General features: G+C 47.9%; 1 protein-coding gene across 1 annotated transcript in view; it reads left to right on the forward strand.

Moving 5' to 3' along the window:
• SPAG17 (sperm associated antigen 17) overlaps positions 1–18,255 on the forward strand; it is a 531,742-nt gene that overhangs the window by 218,753 nt on the left and 294,734 nt on the right. The window contains exons 4-5 of the mRNA XM_073668734.1: positions 7,790–7,921; positions 8,351–8,525. Coding sequence (XP_073524835.1) covers positions 7,790–7,921; positions 8,351–8,525 — 307 coding nt within the window. The remainder of the gene's footprint in view (positions 1–7,789; positions 7,922–8,350; positions 8,526–18,255) is intronic.

Raw genomic sequence — 18,255 nt, forward strand, 5'->3', positions numbered from 1 at the left:
ATAATCTCAGGTGTAAGAGGAGATACAGGTGCAGGGTAATCTCAGGTGTAAGAGGAGATACAGGTGCAGGGTAATCTCAGGTGTAAGAGGAGATACAGGTGCTGGATAATCTCAGGTGTAAGAGGAGATACAGGTGCAGGGTAATCTCTGGTGTAAGAGGAGATACAGGTGCAGGGTAATCTCAGGTGTAAGAGGAGATACAAGTGCAGGGTAATCTCAAGTGTAAGAGGAGATACAGGTGGAGGGTAATCTCAGGTGAAAGAGGAGATACAGGTGCAGGATAATCTCAGGTGTAAGAGGAGATACAGGTGCAGGGTAATCTCAGGTGAAAGAGGAGATACAGGCGCAGGATAATCTCAGGTGTAAAAGGAGATACAGGTACAGGGTAATCTCTGGTGTAAGGAGATACAGGTGCTGGATAATCTCAGGTGAAAGAGGAGATACAGGTGCTGGATAATCTCAGGTGTAAGAGGAGATACAGGTGCAGGGTAATCTCTGGTGTAAAAGGAGATACAAGTGCAGGGTAATCTCAAGTGTAAGAGGAGATACAGGTGGAGGGTAATCTCAGGTGAAAGAGGAGATACAGGTGCAGAGTAATCTCAGGTGTAAGAGGAGATACAGGTGCAGGGTAAGCTCAGGTGAAAGAGGAGATACAGGTGCAGGGTAATCTCAGGTGAAAGAGGAGATACAGGCGCAGGGTAATCTCAGGTGTAAGAGGAGATACAGGTGCAGGGTAATCTCAGGTGTAAGAGGAGATACAGGTGCAGGGTAATCTCAGGTGTAAGAGGAGATACAGGTGCAGGGTAATCTCAGGTGTAAGAGGAGATACAGGTGCTGGATAATCTCAGGTGTAAGAGGAGATACAGGTGCAGGGTAATCTCTGGTGTAAGAGGAGATACAGGTGCAGGGTAATCTCAGGTGTAAGAGGAGATACAAGTGCAGGGTAATCTCAAGTGTAAGAGGATATACAGGTGGAGGGTAATCTCAGGTGAAAGAGGAGATACAGGTGCAGGATAATCTCAGGTGTAAGAGGAGATACAGGTGCAGGGTAATCTCAGGTGAAAGAGGAGATACAGGCGCAGGATAATCTCAGGTGTAAAAGGAGATACAGGTACAGGGTAATCTCTGGTGTAAGGAGATACAGGTGCTGGATAATCTCAGGTGAAAGAGGAGATACAGGCGCAGGATAATCTCAGGTGTAAGAGGAGATACAGGTGCAGGGTAATCTCAGGTGTAAGAGGAGATACAGGTGCAGGGTAATCTCAGGTGTAAGAGGAGATACAGGTGCAGGGTAATCTCATGTGTAAGAGGAGATACAGGTGCAGGGTAATCTCAGGTGTAAGAGGAGATACAGGTGCTGGATAATCTCAGGTGAAAGAGGAGATACAGGTGCAGGATAATCTCAGGTGTAAGAGGAGATACAAGTGCAGGGTAATCTCAGGTGTAAGAAGAGATACAGGTGCAGAATAATCTCAGGTGTAAGAGGAGATACAGGTGCTGGATAATCTCAGGTGTAAGAGGAGATACAGGTGCAGGGTAATCTCATGTGTAAGAGGAGATACAGGTGCAGGGTAATCTCAGGTGTAAAAGGAGATACAGGTGCAGAGTAATCTCAGGTGAAAGAGGAGATACAGGTGCTGGATAATCTCAGGTGTAAGAGGAGATACAGGTGCAGAGTAATCTCAGGTGTAAGAGGAGATACAGGTGCAGAGTAATCTCAGGTGTAAGAGGAGATACAGGTGCTGGATAATCTCAGGTGAAAGAGGAGATACAGGTGCAGGATAATCTCAGGTGTAAGAGGAGATACAAGTGCAGGGTAATCTCAGGTGTAAGAAGAGATACAGGTGCAGAATAATCTCAGGTGTAAGAGGAGATACAGGTGCTGGATAATCTCAGGTGTAAGAGGAGATACCGGTGCAGGATAATCTCAGGTGTAAAAGGAGATACAGGTGCAGGGTAATCTCATGTGTAAGAGGAGATACAGGTGCAGGGTAATCTCAGGTGTAAGAGGAGATACAGGTGCTGGATAATCTCAGGTGTAAGGAGATACAGGTGCAGGATAATCTCAGGTGTAAGAGGAGATACAGGTGCAGGGTAATCTCAGGTGTAAGAGGAGATACGGGTGCAGGGTAATCTCAGGTGTAAGGAGATACAGGTGCTGGATAATCTCACGTGTAAGAGTAGATACAGGTGCAGGGTAATCTCAGGTGTAAGGAGATACAGGTGCAGGGTAATCTCAGGTGTAACAGGAGATACAGGTGCTGGATAATCTCAGGTGTAAGGAGATACAGGTGCAGGGTAATCTCAGGTGTAAGAGTAGATACAGGTGCAGGGTAATCTCAGGTGTAAGGAGATACAGGTGCTGGATAATCTCAGGTGTAAGAGTAGATACAGGTGCTGGATAATCTCAGGTGTAAGAGTAGATACAGGTGCAGGATAATCTCAGGTGTAAGAGGAAATACAGGTGCAGAGTAATCTCAGGTGTAAGAGGAGATACAGGTGCTGGATAATCTCAGGTGTAAGAGTAGATACAGGTGCTGGATAATCTCAGGTGTAAGAGGAGATACAGGTGCTGGATAATCTCAGGTGTAAGAGTAGATACAGGTGCTGGATAATCTCAGGTGTAAAAGGAGATACAGGTGCAGGGTAATCTCAGGTGTAAGAGGAGATACAGGTGCTGGATAATCTCAGGTGTAAGAGTAGATACAGGTGCAGGGTAATCTCAGGTGTAAAAGGAGATACAGGTGCTGGATAATCTCAGGTGTAAGAGTAGATACAGGTGCAGGGTAATCTCAGGTGTAAGAGGAGATACAGGTGCTGGATAATCTCAGGTGTAAGAGTAGATACAGGTGCTGGATAATCTCAGGTGTAAGAGGAGATACAGGTGCAGAGTAATCTCAGGTGTAAGAGTAGATACAGGTGCAGGATAATCTCAGGTGTAAGAGGAGATACAGGTGCAGGGTAATCTCAGGTGTAAGAGGAGATACAGGTGCTGGATAATCTCAGGTGTAAGAGTAGATACAGGTGCTGGATAATCTCAGGTGTAAGAGGAGATACAGGTGCAGGGTAATCTCAGGTGTAAGAGGAGATACAGGTGCAGGGTAATCTCAGGTGTAAGAGTAGATACAGGTGCAGGGTAATCTCAGGTGTAAGATTAGATACAGGTGCTGGATAATCTCAGGTGTAAGAGTAGATACAGGTGCTGGATAATCTCAGGTGTAAGAGGAGATACAGGTGCAGGGTAATCTCAGGTGTAAGAGTAGATACAGGTGCTGGATAATCTCAGGTGTAAGAGGAGATACAGGTGCTGGATAATCTCAGGTGTAAGAGGAGATACAGGTGCTGGATAATCTCAGGTGTAAGAGTAGATACAGGTGCTGGATAATCTCAGGTGTAAGAGGAGATACAGGTGCAGGTTAATCTCAGGTGTAAGAGGAGATACAGGTGCAGGGTAATCTCAGGTGTAAGAGGAGATACAGGTGCTGATTAATCTCAGGTGTAAGAGTAGATACAGGTGCTGGATAATCTCAGGTGTAAGAGGAGATACAGGTGCAGGATAATCTCAGGTGTAAGAGTAGATACAGGTGCAGAATAATCTCAGGTGTAAGAGTAGATACAGGTGCTGGATAATCTCAGGTGTAAGAGGAGATACAGGTGCTGGATAATCTCAGGTGTAAGAGGAGATGCAGGTGCTGGATAATCTCAGGTGTAAGAGTAGATACAGGTGCAGGGTAATCTCAGGTGTAAGAGTAGATACAGGTGCTGGATAATCTCAGGTGTAAGAGTAGATACAGGTGCTGGATAATCTCAGGTGTAAGAGTAGATACAGGTGCAGGGTAATCTCAGGTGTAAGAGGAGATACAGGTGCAGGGTAATCTCAGGTGTAAGAGTAGATACAGGTGCTGGATAATCTCAGGTGTAAGAGTAGATACAGGTGCTGGATAATCTCAGGTGTAAGAGTAGATACAGGTGCAGGGTAATCTCAGGTGTAAGAGGAGATACAGGTGCAGGGTAATCTCAGGTGTAAGAGTAGATACAGGTGCAGGGTAATCTCAGGTGTAAGAGGAGATACAGGTGCAGGGTAATCTCAGGTGTAAGAGTAGATACAGGTGCAGGGTAATCTCAGGTGTAAGAGTAGATACAGGTGCTGGATAATCTCAGGTGTAAGAGTAGATATAGGTGCAGGGTAATCTCAGGTGTAAGAGGAGATACAGGTGCAGGGTAATCTCAGGTGTAAGAGTAGATACAGGTGCAGGGTAATCTCAGGTGTAAGAGTAGATACAGGTGCTGGATAATCTCAGGTGTAAGAGTAGATACAGGTGCAGGGTAATCTCAGGTGTAAGAGGAGATGCAGGTGCTGGATAATCTCAGGTGTAAGAGGAGATACAGGTGCAGGGTAATCTCAGGTGTAAGAGTAGATACAGGTGCTGGATAATCTCAGGTGTAAGAGTAGATACAGGTGCAGGGTAATCTCAGGTGTAAGAGGAGACACAGGTGCAGGGTAATCTCAGGTGTAAGAGGAGATACAGGTGCTGGATAATCTCAGGTGTAAGAGTAGATACAGGTGCAGGGTAATCTCAGGTGTAAGAGGAGATGCAGGTGCTGGATAATCTCAGGTGTAAGAGGAGATACAGGTGCTGGATAATCTCAGGTGTAAGAGGAGATACAGGTGCTGGTTCAGGTCAGATGGAAGCACACCTGTCTTCTTGCTGTCTGCCCTCTGCTCATGTGCGGTCAGTAATCTGCTCTATGTGGCGGTGGCCATTCCTGCAGGACAGCAGAGCGCTGTATTGAATGGAGATGTAGCAGAGGTGAAATTGTTTAATTGCTGCCCCATTGTTTTTACTAATTGGCGGAGAGCTGTACCAAGGTGCAACCTCAGCCCTGCAGCCTTGGAGACACATGTAACCTCCAGTGCCCAGCTTGGGACGTTGGCCGCGCCGTGTGGACCCTCACCGCACAGATGTACCAGGCGTGATCGCTCCCTGGAAACCGCTCAAATACAATAAAAAGTCTGCCGATCCCGAGCACTCCGCTCGCTCGCAGTCCCCTCCAGAAGAAATTGACAACACATGGCGAAAGGGCCTAATTACTACAAGGAAGGGAAGAAGGGGGCGCCGGGACGAGGGGGCGCCGGGGCGAGGGGGCTTGTCAGAGCGTTCACATCACCTCATTTATCCTCCTGTTACACATAAAGCAAATACTCCACCCAAGGAAGACAGATAGTGGCGGGGTCTAATGGGGAGATCTGAGCTGCGCCCACTATCACAGCCCCCCACATTCCGCCCCCCACGGCCCCACAGTCATCAGCGGCTTTTATGGGGCAGTTTGGGGTTATTTTATGATTTTGCAGTGTATATGGGGCTCGGAGGAGAAGCTCCAGATGTTGGAGACTTGGTGGAAACAAGCTGTAAAAAGCCGGCCATAAAAGTGAAGTAAAGCGGGGGTCCGCCAGTGCCACACATCTGCTGCGCCAGCTGTGTGTTCCCACTCCTGTCATCGCCCTCAGGAAACTCAATACCCCCATTTCACCCCAATTAGGCAGGGATGGTGGAGAGGGGCTGCTCCGCCGGGCGAAGGGTTAATTGGCTTTTTTATTGTCCCAGATTGTGGGACTCCCCTAGATGCCTGCGGCCCCTCCCCGGGCCAGACGGTATCGCACACTACTACCCCCAATATCCAAGGTTCATCATGGCCACCCAGTGACAGCTCAACATCATCTCTACAAACGTTCCCCAACCATCAGTGCGACCAGCGGAAGTGCCAGTCACCAGAAACAGCAGCAAAAACAGCATCCGAAATAGCAGCTGGACCTGCGGCAAAAACAGCACCCAAAATAGCAGCAGAACGGCACCAGAAACAGCAGCTGGACAGCACCTGAAACAGCAGCAAAAACATCAGTCGAAACAGCACCAGAAGCAGCAGTCAGAACAGCATCCAAATCAGCAGCAGAAACAGGAACAGCACCAGATACAACATCCGAAGCAGCACCCAAAACATCAGCAGGAACAGCAGCAGAAACAGCACCCCAAACAGCAGCAGCATAAACATCAGCCGAAAAAGCACCTGAATCAGCAGCCGAAACAGCACCAAAAAGAGCAGCCGGAACAGCAGCCGAATCAGCAGCAGCACCAGAAACAGCAGAGAAAAGAGTGCCGGAAACAGCACCAGAAACAGTATTCAAAAAAGCATCTGAAACAACAGCCAAAACAGCACCAGAAACTGCACCTGAATCTGCAGCCGAAGCCACACCAGAAACAGCAGCTGAAACAGCAGCCAAAACTGCACCTAAAACAGCATCCAGAACAGCAACAGGAACAGCACCTGAAATAGCACCTGAATCAGCAGGCGAAACAGCAGCTGGAACAGTACCCAAAACACCAGCTGGTACAGCACCCGAAACTGCACCACAAAGAGTATCTGAAACAGTAGCCGCAACAACAGCTAAAACAGCAGCTGAAACAGGAACAAAAACAGCACCCAAATCAGCAGCTGAAACAGCATCCTACAGGTGCATGGTGCCAGACACTCCTATAAGGCCCCCCTAGCGCCATTTATCACAGGATTCACAAATTCCATCCATTCACACCCATTGTGCCATTTTGATCAAGGATCCATAAATGTAAGTCTGTTTGTGGATCCCAGTGACATTGGCAAGACAAGCAAGTGCAGCTCTGAAGGATAAGACGCGATGTAACAGCAGAATAGTGACTGCTGCTCTGGAGAATAAGATACAATGTAACAGCAGAAAAGTGACTGCAGCTCTGGAGGTGACAATAGAATAAGACACGATGTAACAGCAGAATAGTGAGTGCAGCTCTGGAGGTGACAATAGAATAAGACACGATGTAACAGCAGAATAGTGACTGCAGCTCTGGAGGTGACTGGAGGGTAAGACACTATGTAACAGCAGAATAGTGACTGCAGCTCTGGAGGATGAGACACGATGTAACAGCAGAATAGTGAATGCAGTTCTGGAGGATAAGACACGATGTAACAGAAGAATAGTGAGTACAGCTCTGGAAGTGACTGGAGGATAAGACATGATGTAACAGTAGAATAGTGACTGCAGCTCTGGAGGTGACTGGAGGATAAGACCTGATGGAACAGCAGAATAGTGACTGCAGCTCTGGAGGTGACTGGAGGATAAGACACAATGTAACAGCAGAATAGTGACTGCAGCTCTGGAGGTGACTGGAGGATAAGACATGATGTAACAGCAGAATAGTGACTGCAGCTCTGGAGGTGATTGGAGAATGAGACACAATGTAGCAGCAGAATAGTGAGTGCAGCTCTGGAGGTGACTGGAGGATAAGACACAATGTAGCAGCAGAATAGTGACTGCAGCTCTGGAGGTGATTGGAGAATGAGACACAATGTAGCAGCAGAATAGTGAGTGCAGCTCTGGAGGTGACTGGAGGATAAGACACAATGTAGCAGCAGAAAAGTGACTGCAGCTCTGAAGGTGATTGGAGGATAAGACACAATGTAGCAGCAGAATAGTGACTGCAGCTCTGGAGGTGATTGGAGAATGAGACACAATGTAACAGCAGAATAGTGAGTGCAGCTCTGGAGGTGACTGGAGGATAAGACACAATGTAGCAGCAGAATAGTGAGTGCAGCTCTGGAGTTTCTGGATCTCAGGATTAGTACATCATGTTATGCTCGGTGGAGATTAACCCTTGATGTTCAGTCTTGGTCTCTGCTTCTCCTGAGTCCTCCTTGGATGATATTACAGACCTCTGCTCCCCTCTGCATCTCATGGAACGTCTCCATCTCTGCTTCACAGGTGACAGAAGTGGCCAAGACCATCCTGGACTCTGGGGAGACGTTGCCTCCATTGCTGGTGGCCAAACTGCTCAAATTCCAGTTCCTGAGCATCAAACAGAAGGCTCTGCTGCGGAGGGAGGCCGAGAAGAAGGTGAGGCCCTGGAGTATCGAGGTCAAGAGGTTGTGCTTATGTCCCCCCCCATTGTGTCCTTGGCCTGTTCAATAGTGGGACCAGGCGGCCAGTACTCCGCCAGTGACCCCGTATTCTGTACAAGACCAGCAGGAACCAGTACAACCTGTTATAGCGGTCCAGACTGATAGACCCCCTCTTACTGGTGGCCATGCTTCATGAGGATCCCAGCATTTCGATAGCCACCATATAACTCTCGCTCAATGAGTGGTGACCACAGAGGCCTTCGACGCCTGGATAATGTACAGGCTGAATATAGCAGACACCAGAGAGACAATAGCTCAGAGGAGCCATCCCTGATGGACCCCAGAATAACCAGGAGCAACACGAGGATGGACGACCGATACGTGAGACGACATAATCTGTTTTCTATTCGCTCTTGATCTTTAGCTGCCAGAAGACAAAGTGAAACAAAAGGCAATAAAGAGCCCAAAGGGTAAAGTATCGAGCGCAAGAGGGTCTGCGAAGAGCAAAGGGAAAAAACTGCCAGAGGGGACACCTCCTGTCAAGAAAGATACCGCACTGAAACGCCGGGGGGAAGAGGACGACACCAACATGTACATAGGTAAGAAATCAGTGCAATGATAACACAAGAAAATCACTGGGAATAAGACACATTAATATTAATAACTGCCCCCATGTACAAGAATATAACTCCTATAATACTGCCCCCATGTACAAGAATATAACTACTATAATACTGCCCCTATGTACAAGAATATAACTACTATAATACTGCCCCCTATGTACAAGAATATAACTACTATAATACTGCCCCCTATGTACAAGAATATAACTACTATAATACTGCCCCCTATGTACAAGAATATAACTACTATAATACTGCTCCTATGTACAAGAATATAACTACTATAATACTGCTCCTATGTACAAGAATATAACTACTATAATACTGCTCCTATGTACAAGAATATAACTACTATAATACTGCCCCCTATGTACAAGAATATAACTACTATAATACTGCCCCTATGTACAAGAATATAACTACTATAATACTTCCCCCTATGTACAAGAATATAACTACTATAATACTGCTCCTATGTACAAGAATATAACTACTATAATACTGCTCCCTATGTACAAGAATATAACTACTATAATACTGCCCCCTATGTACAAGAATATAACTACTATAATACTGCCCCCTATGTACAAGAATATAACTACTATAATACTGCTCCTATGTACAACAATATAACTACTATAATACTGCCCCTATATACAAGAATATAACTACTATAATACTGCTCCTATGTACAGGAATATAACTACTATAATACTGCTCCTATATACAAGAATATAACTACAATAATACTGCCCCCTATGTACAAGAATATAACTACTATAATACTACCCCATGTACAAGAGTATAACTACTATAATACTGCCCCCTATGTACAAGAATATAACTACTATAATACTGCCCCCTATGTACAAGAATATAACTACTATAATACTGCTCCTATGTACAAGAATATAACTACTATAATACTGCCCCTATGTACAAGAATATAACTACTATAATACTGCCCCCTATGTACAAGAATATAACTACTATAATACTGCCCCTATGTACAAGAATATAACTGCTATAATACTGCCCCTATGTGCAAGAATATAACTACTATAATACTGCCCCCTATGTACAAGAATATAACTACTATAATACTGCCCCTATGTACAAGAATATAACTGCTATAATACTGCCCCTATGTGCAAGAATATAACTACTATAATACTGCCCCCTATGTACAAGAATATAACTACTATAATACTGCTCCTATGTACAAGAATATAACTACTATAATACTGCCCCCTATGTACAAGAATATAACTGCTATAATACTGCCCCTATGTACAAGAATATAACTACTATAATACTGCCTCCTATGTACAAGAATATAACTACTATAATACTGCCCCCTATGTACAAGAATATAGCTACTATAATACTACCCCATGTACAAGAATATAACTGCTATAATACTGCCCCTATGTGCAAGAATATAACTACTATAATACTGCCCCCTATGTACAAGAATATAACTACTATAATACTGCCCCTATGTACAAGAATATAACTGCTATAATACTGCCCCTATGTGCAAGAATATAACTACTATAATACTGCCCCCTATGTACAAGAATATAACTACTATAATACTGCTCCTATGTACAAGAATATAACTACTATAATACTGCCCCCTATGTACAAGAATATAACTGCTATAATACTGCCCCTATGTACAAGAATATAACTACTATAATACTGCCTCCTATGTACAAGAATATAACTACTATAATACTGCCCCCTATGTACAAGAATATAACTACTATAATACTACCCCATGTACAAGAATATAACTGCTATAATACTGCCCCTATGTGCAAGAATATAACTGCTATAATACTGCCCCTATGTGCAAGAATATAACTTCTATAATACTGCTCCTATGTACAAGAATATAACTGCTATAATACTGCCTGTAACGGGTCTGGGAGATCACGACAAGTGACTGGGGCAGTCTCTGGGTGACCGGGCAGATGGTCACGGCAAGTGACCGGGACAGTCTCTGGAAGAACGGGCAGGAGATCACGACAAGTGACCGGGGCAGTCTCTGGGTGACCGGGCAGATGGTCACGGCAAGTGACCGGGGCAGTTTCTGGGTAAAGGGTTGGTACGACCTGTGGCGGCTGATGGTAGACTTGAGCTCCCAGGTGAGCAGGCGAGAGTCTCTGATAAACGGGTGGTCACAGCATGTGACGGCGGAGCCTCCAGGAAGACCAACAGACAGGCGGCAGATGAGCGCTCCCAGATGAGCGGGCAGAAGTCTCTGGACAGGCAGGTGGTCACAGCACGTGACGGCGGAGCCTCCAGGTAGGCTAACAGGCAGGTAGCAGATGTGCGCTCCCAGATGAGCGGGCAGAAGTCTCTGGACAGGCAGGTGGTCACAGCACGTGACGGCGGAGCCTCCAGGTAGGCTAACAGGCAGGTAGCAGATGTGCGCTCCCAGGTGAGCGGGCAAGCTGGTCCATAGACAGACTGACAAGAGTTGGAAGGCAGACCGTCGGACCTCAGGCAAGCAGGCAGGTAGTTGATGTGCGCTCCCAGGTGAGCGGGCAAGCTGGTCCTTAGACAGACTGACAGGAGTTGTAAGGCAGACCGTCGGACCTCAGGCTAGCAGGCAGGTAGCGGAATATCAGGCAGGAATAAGACAGCAAGCTGGCAGGAATCTGGCAGGTAACTGGCAACGGGACCTGAGGGCTGAAGCAGAGTAGTGAACAGTGCAACAACATTGCTCGGGCACCTCCATTTTGGAGGAGGTGCCTTAAATATGGTGAAGTCCTCCGGCCATTGGCCGGGGACTCCTTAGGACGGCGCGCGCGGCTCCTTTAAGAGGGAGGGAGAGCGCGCGCGCGCGCCCTAAGCACAATGGCCGGGAAGGAGCGCGCGCTGCCAGCAGAGCGGGAGGAGGACGCCGGGCACGGAGCAGAGCGGTGAGGGGAGCAGCGTCCCTGCCTAGCAGAGGGCAGGGACGCCGGCGCTACAGTACCCCCCCCTTTAGGCCCCCCCTTTTTTAGGCCAGACAGAAATTTAGCAAGGATAAGAGGGGCATGGATGTTCTCCCGGGGCTCCCACGTTCTCTCCTCAGGACCAAACCCCTTCCAATCTACTAGAAAAAAGGTCTTTCCTCTTACCCTTTTGGTGGCAAGAATGTTCTCTACCTCAAACTCGTCCTCAGCAGAAACCGGAGCAGGAGGCGTACCTGTAGACTTGGAAAAAGAGTTAAGTACCACAGGTTTGAGGAGAGATACATGGAAGGAGTTAGGGATCCGTAAATTGGCCGGGAGTTTCAATTTATAGGCCACCGGGTTGATCTGACTGATGACCTCCAGGGGGCCGATGAACCGAGGCCCTAACTTGTAAGAAGGTATCTTGAGTCGGACATATTTAGATGAGAGCCAGACTTTATCTCCGGGACGAAATTGTGGAGGATCCAGGCGTTTTTTGTCAGCGTGTCTTTTCATCCGTTCGGACGACTGAAGGAGTGCGGATCGGGTACTCTCCCAAATGGAGGAAAATTTGCTAACGAGAGATTCCGCAGCCGGGTTGTCCACAGAGGTGGAGACAGGAAAAGGAATCCGAGGATGCTGACCGAAGACTACAAACAACGGGGATTTGGAGGAGGATTCGCTCTCGTGATTATTATAAGAGAACTCGGCCCATGGTAGGAGATCCACCCAGTCAGAATGATGGGCATTAACGAAGTGCCGGAGGTAACTGGTCAGGTTCTGATTGATCCGCTCCACTTGACCATTGGACTGTGGGTGGTAAGCGGAAGAGAAGTCCAGGGTGACATCTAGCAGTTTACAAGTGGCTCTCCAGAAGCGTGAGGTGAACTGTACCCCACGATCCGACATGATGTGGAGGGGCAGGCCATGAAGACGAAAGATGTGATGAATAAAGTCTTTAGCTAGCTCGGGTGCAGACGGGAGGCCTGGCAGGGGAACGAAATGAGCCATCTTGGAGAAGCGGTCAGCGACCACCCAAATGACCGTACAACCGGCAGAGACTGGGAGGTCTGTTATAAAGTCCATTGCTATATGCTGCCAGGGGGCAGCAGGTACTGGGAGCGGAAGGAGGCGACCGGCTGGCAGATGTCTCGGAACCTTGTTGCGGGCGCAGGACACACAAGCAGAAACAAAGTCTATTACGTCCTTGTGCAGGGTAGGCCACCAGTAGTGCCGGGTAATAAGCTGGAGGGTCTGTTTCTGACCGGCATGGCCAGCTAGTTTAGACGAGTGACCCCAGTGAAGGATCTTCTCCCGATCAGGTACTGATACGAACGTCTTTCCGGGAGGGAGACGATTTAGACTCACGGGAGCCACCTGCATTACTCTGGCGGGATCGATGATGTGTTTCGGATCTTCCTCGAGATCAGACACCAGAAAGGATCGAGACAAGGCGTCCGCCTTGACGTTTTTGTCAGCCGGGCAAAAATGAAGAACAAAATCAAAGCGAGCAAAAAACAAGGACCACCGGGCTTGGCGCGGGTTAAGTCTCTGGGCATGCTGGAGGTAAGCCAAGTTCTTGTGGTCAGTGTAAATTATTACCGGGTGAAGAGCCCCCTCGAGCAGGTAACGCCACTCCTCCAATGCCAGTTTGATGGCCAATAACTCTCGGTCTCCTATGGAATAATTGCGCTCTGAGGAGGAGAAGAGTTTAGAGAAGAAGCCGCAAGTTACCATCCTCCCGGAAGATGATTTTTGAGTAAGTACCGCTCCGGCTCCAGAGGAGGAGGCGTCAACTTCCAGGAAGAACTGCTTGTTGCCGTCCGGGCGATGCAGCACCGGGGCGGAAGAGAAGGCCTGTTTTAAGGAAAGAAAGGCCTCCTCTGCTTCGGGCGGCCACTCTTTGGGATTAGTACCCTTACGGGTGAGCGCGGAAATTGGGGCAGTCCGGGAAGAGAAGTGTGGTATGAAGAGGCGGTAGTAGTTGGCGAAGCCCAGGAACCGCTGAATAGCCTTCAACCCCTCCGGTCGAGGCCATTTCTCGATGGCAGACAGTTTCTCTGGATCCATTCGTAGGCCGGTCTGAGAAATAATGTAGCCCAAAAACGGAAGCGAGGTCTGCTCAAAGAGGCACTTCTCGTATTTAGCGAAGAGGTGATTCTGCCTGAACCTGAGCAGGACCTGACGAACGTCCCTCCGGTGAGTCTGGAGATCCGGAGAGAAGACCAAGATATCGTCCAGGTACACCACTACGCAGGAGTAGAGAAGGTCCCGGAAGATGTCATTGACCAACTCTTGAAAGACGGCAGGAGCGTTACAGAGACCAAAGGGCATTACCAGATATTCATAGTGGCCGTCCCGGGTGTTGAATGCCGTCTTCCATTCATCCCCCTGATCGATACGAGCCAGGTTGTACGCCCCACGGAGGTCCAGTTTGGTGAAGATTCTAGCCCCTCTCAGACGATCAAATAACTCCGGAATGAGCGGAAGGGGGTACTTATTCTTCACCGTGATCTGGTTAAGGCCTCTATAGTCTATACAGGGACGGAGAGAGCCGTCCTTCTTTTTTACGAAGAAGAAGCCTGCTCCTGCCGGGGAGGTAGATTTCCGGATGAATCCCCTGGCCAGATTCTCCTCAATATATTCGGACATCGACCGGGTCTCAGCAGTGGATAATGGATAAATACCCCCACGGGGAGGAGTAGTACCGGGTAACAAGTCGATAGGGCAGTCGTATGGTCTATGAGGGGGTAGTGTCTCTGCTTCCTTTTTATCAAAGACATCAGCATAAGACCAATAAGGAATCGGAAGTCCAGGTAGATTAGCTGGGGTAGGAGAAGGACGGACGGGATGGACGGGAACCAGACAGGTCTTATGGCAGTCCTGTCCCCAGCGAAGGACTTCTCCGGTCTGCCAGTCAAGCACGGGTGCATGTCTCTGGAGCCAAGGTAGACCTAGCAAGAGGGCGTGAGAGAGTCCAGGCAGAACATGAAAAGAGATGCTCTCAGAATGCAGCATTCCCACCTGCAGAGTAATGGATTCGGTGATGAGTTGGATGGGGCGTGGTAAGAGACCCCCATCCACGGCAGCAACAGACAAGGGTACAGCCAGAGGTTTGGTGGGGATGCGGTATTTCTCTACCAGGGACTGTGAAATAAGATTCCCGGCTGCTCCAGAGTCCAGTTGGGCTAGTTCGAAATAACGATTCTCCCCGCAGACGATTGAAACTGACAGCAGCAGAGATGGAGAGGATTTATTCTTGTCTAGGTCGACCTCTCTGAGCGAACCTAGACACAGGCGTTTCCCGACCTCTCTGGGCAGGCACGGATCCGGTGCTCCTTACTGCCACAGTAGAAGCAGCTCCCCTCGGCACGGCGTAAGTCCTGACGGGTTTTGACCATCTTGGTCTGGTCGACCTGCATAGGCTCAGGAGAGTGTACCTGGGAAGAGACGGAGGGAGTGACGGGTTTCTGAAAAGTAGGAGCTAGACGTGGAAACCTCCTCTCACGGGTGACCTCTTTGGCACGCTCCTGGAACCGTAGGTCAATCCGGGTGGCAAGAGTTATTAGGTCATCGAGAGTGGTAGGAACGTCCCGACCGGCAAGTTCATCTTTAATACGGCCGGACAGACCCTCCCAGAAGACGGATACCAGAGCGTCGTTATCCCAGGCCAGCTCCGAGGCAAGGATACGGAACCGTATGGCATATTGGCCCACGGTGAGACTTCCCTGACGGAGGCGTAGCAGAGATGATGCGGATGAGGTCTTCCGTCCGGGTTCGTCGAAGACTTTCCGGAAAGCCGTGAGGAAGACAGGCAAGTCGGACACCAGGGGGTCTCCTCTCTCCCATAGAGGATTTAGCCAGGCCAGGGCCTCCCCGGTGAGATGGGACATGATGAAGGCAATTTTGGCCCGGTCGGAGTTAAACTGGTGGGACAATAGTTCAAAGTGCAGGGTGCACTGATTAATGAAGCCCCGAGCCTGGGCGGAGTCGCCTCCGAAGCGAGGAGGTGCAGAAAGCCGGGGTCCGGGGTAGGATACCATGGTATTGGTGGGCAGCGGAGCTGCCGGGTTGCGAGTCATGGCACTGGCGGTGGTTGCTGGTGGAGCAGTCAGAGTGTCCAGGCGAGAATTGACATTCCGCAGGTGACCCAGGATGGACTCCTGTTGGGACCTCTGACGGGACAGTTCATGACAGAGGTCCGAGAGCGAGGGAGCTTGGGTGCCACCGGGTTCCATGGCCCGAGCAAACTGTAACGGGTCTGGGAGGCGGAACCTCTGAGCTACTATACAAGGGGGCGGTCCTTGTAAGGGAGCGGGTGGCGACCATGCAGGCAGTCACAGCAGGTGACCGGGACAGTCTCTGGAAGAACGGGCAGGAGATCACGACAAGTGACTGGGGCAGTCTCTGGGTGAACGGGCAGATGGTCACGGCAAGTGACCGGGACAGTCTCTGGAAGAACGGGCAGATGGTCACGGCAAGTGACCGGGGCAGTCTCTGGGTAAAGGGTTGGTACGACCTGTGGCGGCTGATAGTAGACTTGAGCTCCCAGGTGAGCAGGCGAGAGTCTCTGATAAACGGGTGGTCACAGCATGTGACGGCGGAGCCTCCAGGAAGACCAACAGACAGGCGGCAGATGAGCGCTCCCAGATGAGCGGGCGAGAGTCTCTGGATAAGCGGGTGGTCACAGCACGTGACGGCAGAGCCTCCAGGTAGGCTAACGGACAGGCAGCAGATGAGCGCTCCTAGGTGAGCGGGCAGGAGTCACTGGACAGGCAGGTGGTCACAGCACGTGACGGCGGAGCCTCCAGGTAGGCTAGCAGACAGGTAGCAGATGTGCGCTCCCAGGTGAGCGGGCAAGCTGGTCCTTAGACAGACTGACAGGAGTTGTAAGGCAGACCGTCGGACCTCAGGCTAGCAGGCAGGTAGCGGAATATCAGGCAGGAATAAGACAGCAAGCTGGCAGGAATCTGGCAGGTAACTGGCAACGGGACCTGAGGGCTGAAGCAGAGTAGTGAACAGTGCAACAACATTGCTCGGGCACCTCCATTTTGGAGGAGGTGCCTTAAATATGGTGAAGTCCTCCGGCCATTGGCCGGGGACTCCTTAGGACGGCGCGCGCGGCCCCTTTAAGAGGGAGGGAGAGCGCGCGCGCGCACCCTAAGCACAGTGGCCGGGAAGGAACGCGCGCTGCCAGCAGAGCGGGAGGAGGACGCCGGGCACGGAGCAGGGAGGTGAGGGTAACAGCGTCCCTGCCTAGCAGAGGGCAGGGACGCCGGCGCTACACTGCCCCTATGTACAAGAATATAACTATTATAATACTGCTCCCTATGTACAAGAATATAACTACTATAATACTGCTCCTATGTATAAGAATATAACTACTATAATACTGCTCCCTATATACGAGAATATAACTACTATAATACTGCTCCCTATGTACTAGAATATAACTACTATAATACAGACCCCTATATACAAGAATATAACTACTATAATACTGCTGCTATGTACAAGAATATAACTACTATAATACTGCCTCCTATGTACAAGAATATAACTAATATAATACTGCCCCTATGTACAAGAATATAACTAATATAATACTGCCCCTATGTACAAGAATATAACTACTATAATACTGCTCCCTATATACAAGAATATAGCTACTATAATACTGCTGCTATGTACAAGAATATAACTACTATAATACTGCCCCTATGTACAAGAATATAACTGCTATAATACTGCCCCTATGTACAAGAATATAACTATTATAATACTGCTCCCTATGTACAAGAATATAACTACTATAATACTGCTCCCTATATACGAGAATATAACTACTATAATACTGCTCCCTATGTACTAGAATATAACTACTATAATACAGACCCCTATATACAAGAATATAACTACTATAATACTGCCCCTATGTACAAGAATATAACTACTATAATACTGCTGCTATGTACAAGAATATAACTAATATAATACTGCCCCTATGTACAAGAATATAACTAATATAATACTGCCCCTATGTACAAGAATATAACTACTATAATACTGCTCCCTATATACAAGAATATAGCTACTATAATACTGCTGCTATGTACAAGAATATAACTACTATAATACTGCTCCCTATGTACAAGAATATAACTACTATAATACTGCCCCTATGTACAAGAATATATCTACTATAATACTGCTCCTATGTACAAGAATAGAACTACTATAATACTGCCTCCTATGTACAAGAATATAACTACTATAATACTGCTCCTATGTACAAGAATATAACTACTATAATACTGCTCCTATGTACAAGAATATAACTACTATAATACTGCCCCCTATGTACAAGAATATAACTACTATAATACTGCCCCCTATGTACAAGAATATAACTACTATAATACTGCTGCCTATATACAAGAATATAACTATTATAATACTGCCCCTATGTACAGGACTATAACTACTATAATACTGCTCCTATGTACAAGAATATAACTACTATAATACTGCTCCTATGTACAAGAATATAACTACTATAATACTGCCCCCTATGTACAAGAATATAACTACTATAATACTGCCCCCTATGTACAAGAATATAACTACTATAATACTGCCCCCTATGTAGAAGAATATAACTACTATAATACTGCCGGCTATATACAAGAATATAACTATTATAATACTGCCCCTATGTACAGGACTATAACTACTATAATACTGCCCCCTATGTACAA

This window comes from Phyllobates terribilis, unplaced genomic scaffold (assembly GCF_046119375.1).
Source record: "Phyllobates terribilis strain yellow unplaced genomic scaffold, ASM4611937v1 Scaffold_2__4_contigs__length_985480577, whole genome shotgun sequence".
Taxonomy (NCBI): Eukaryota; Metazoa; Chordata; class Amphibia; order Anura; family Dendrobatidae; genus Phyllobates; species Phyllobates terribilis.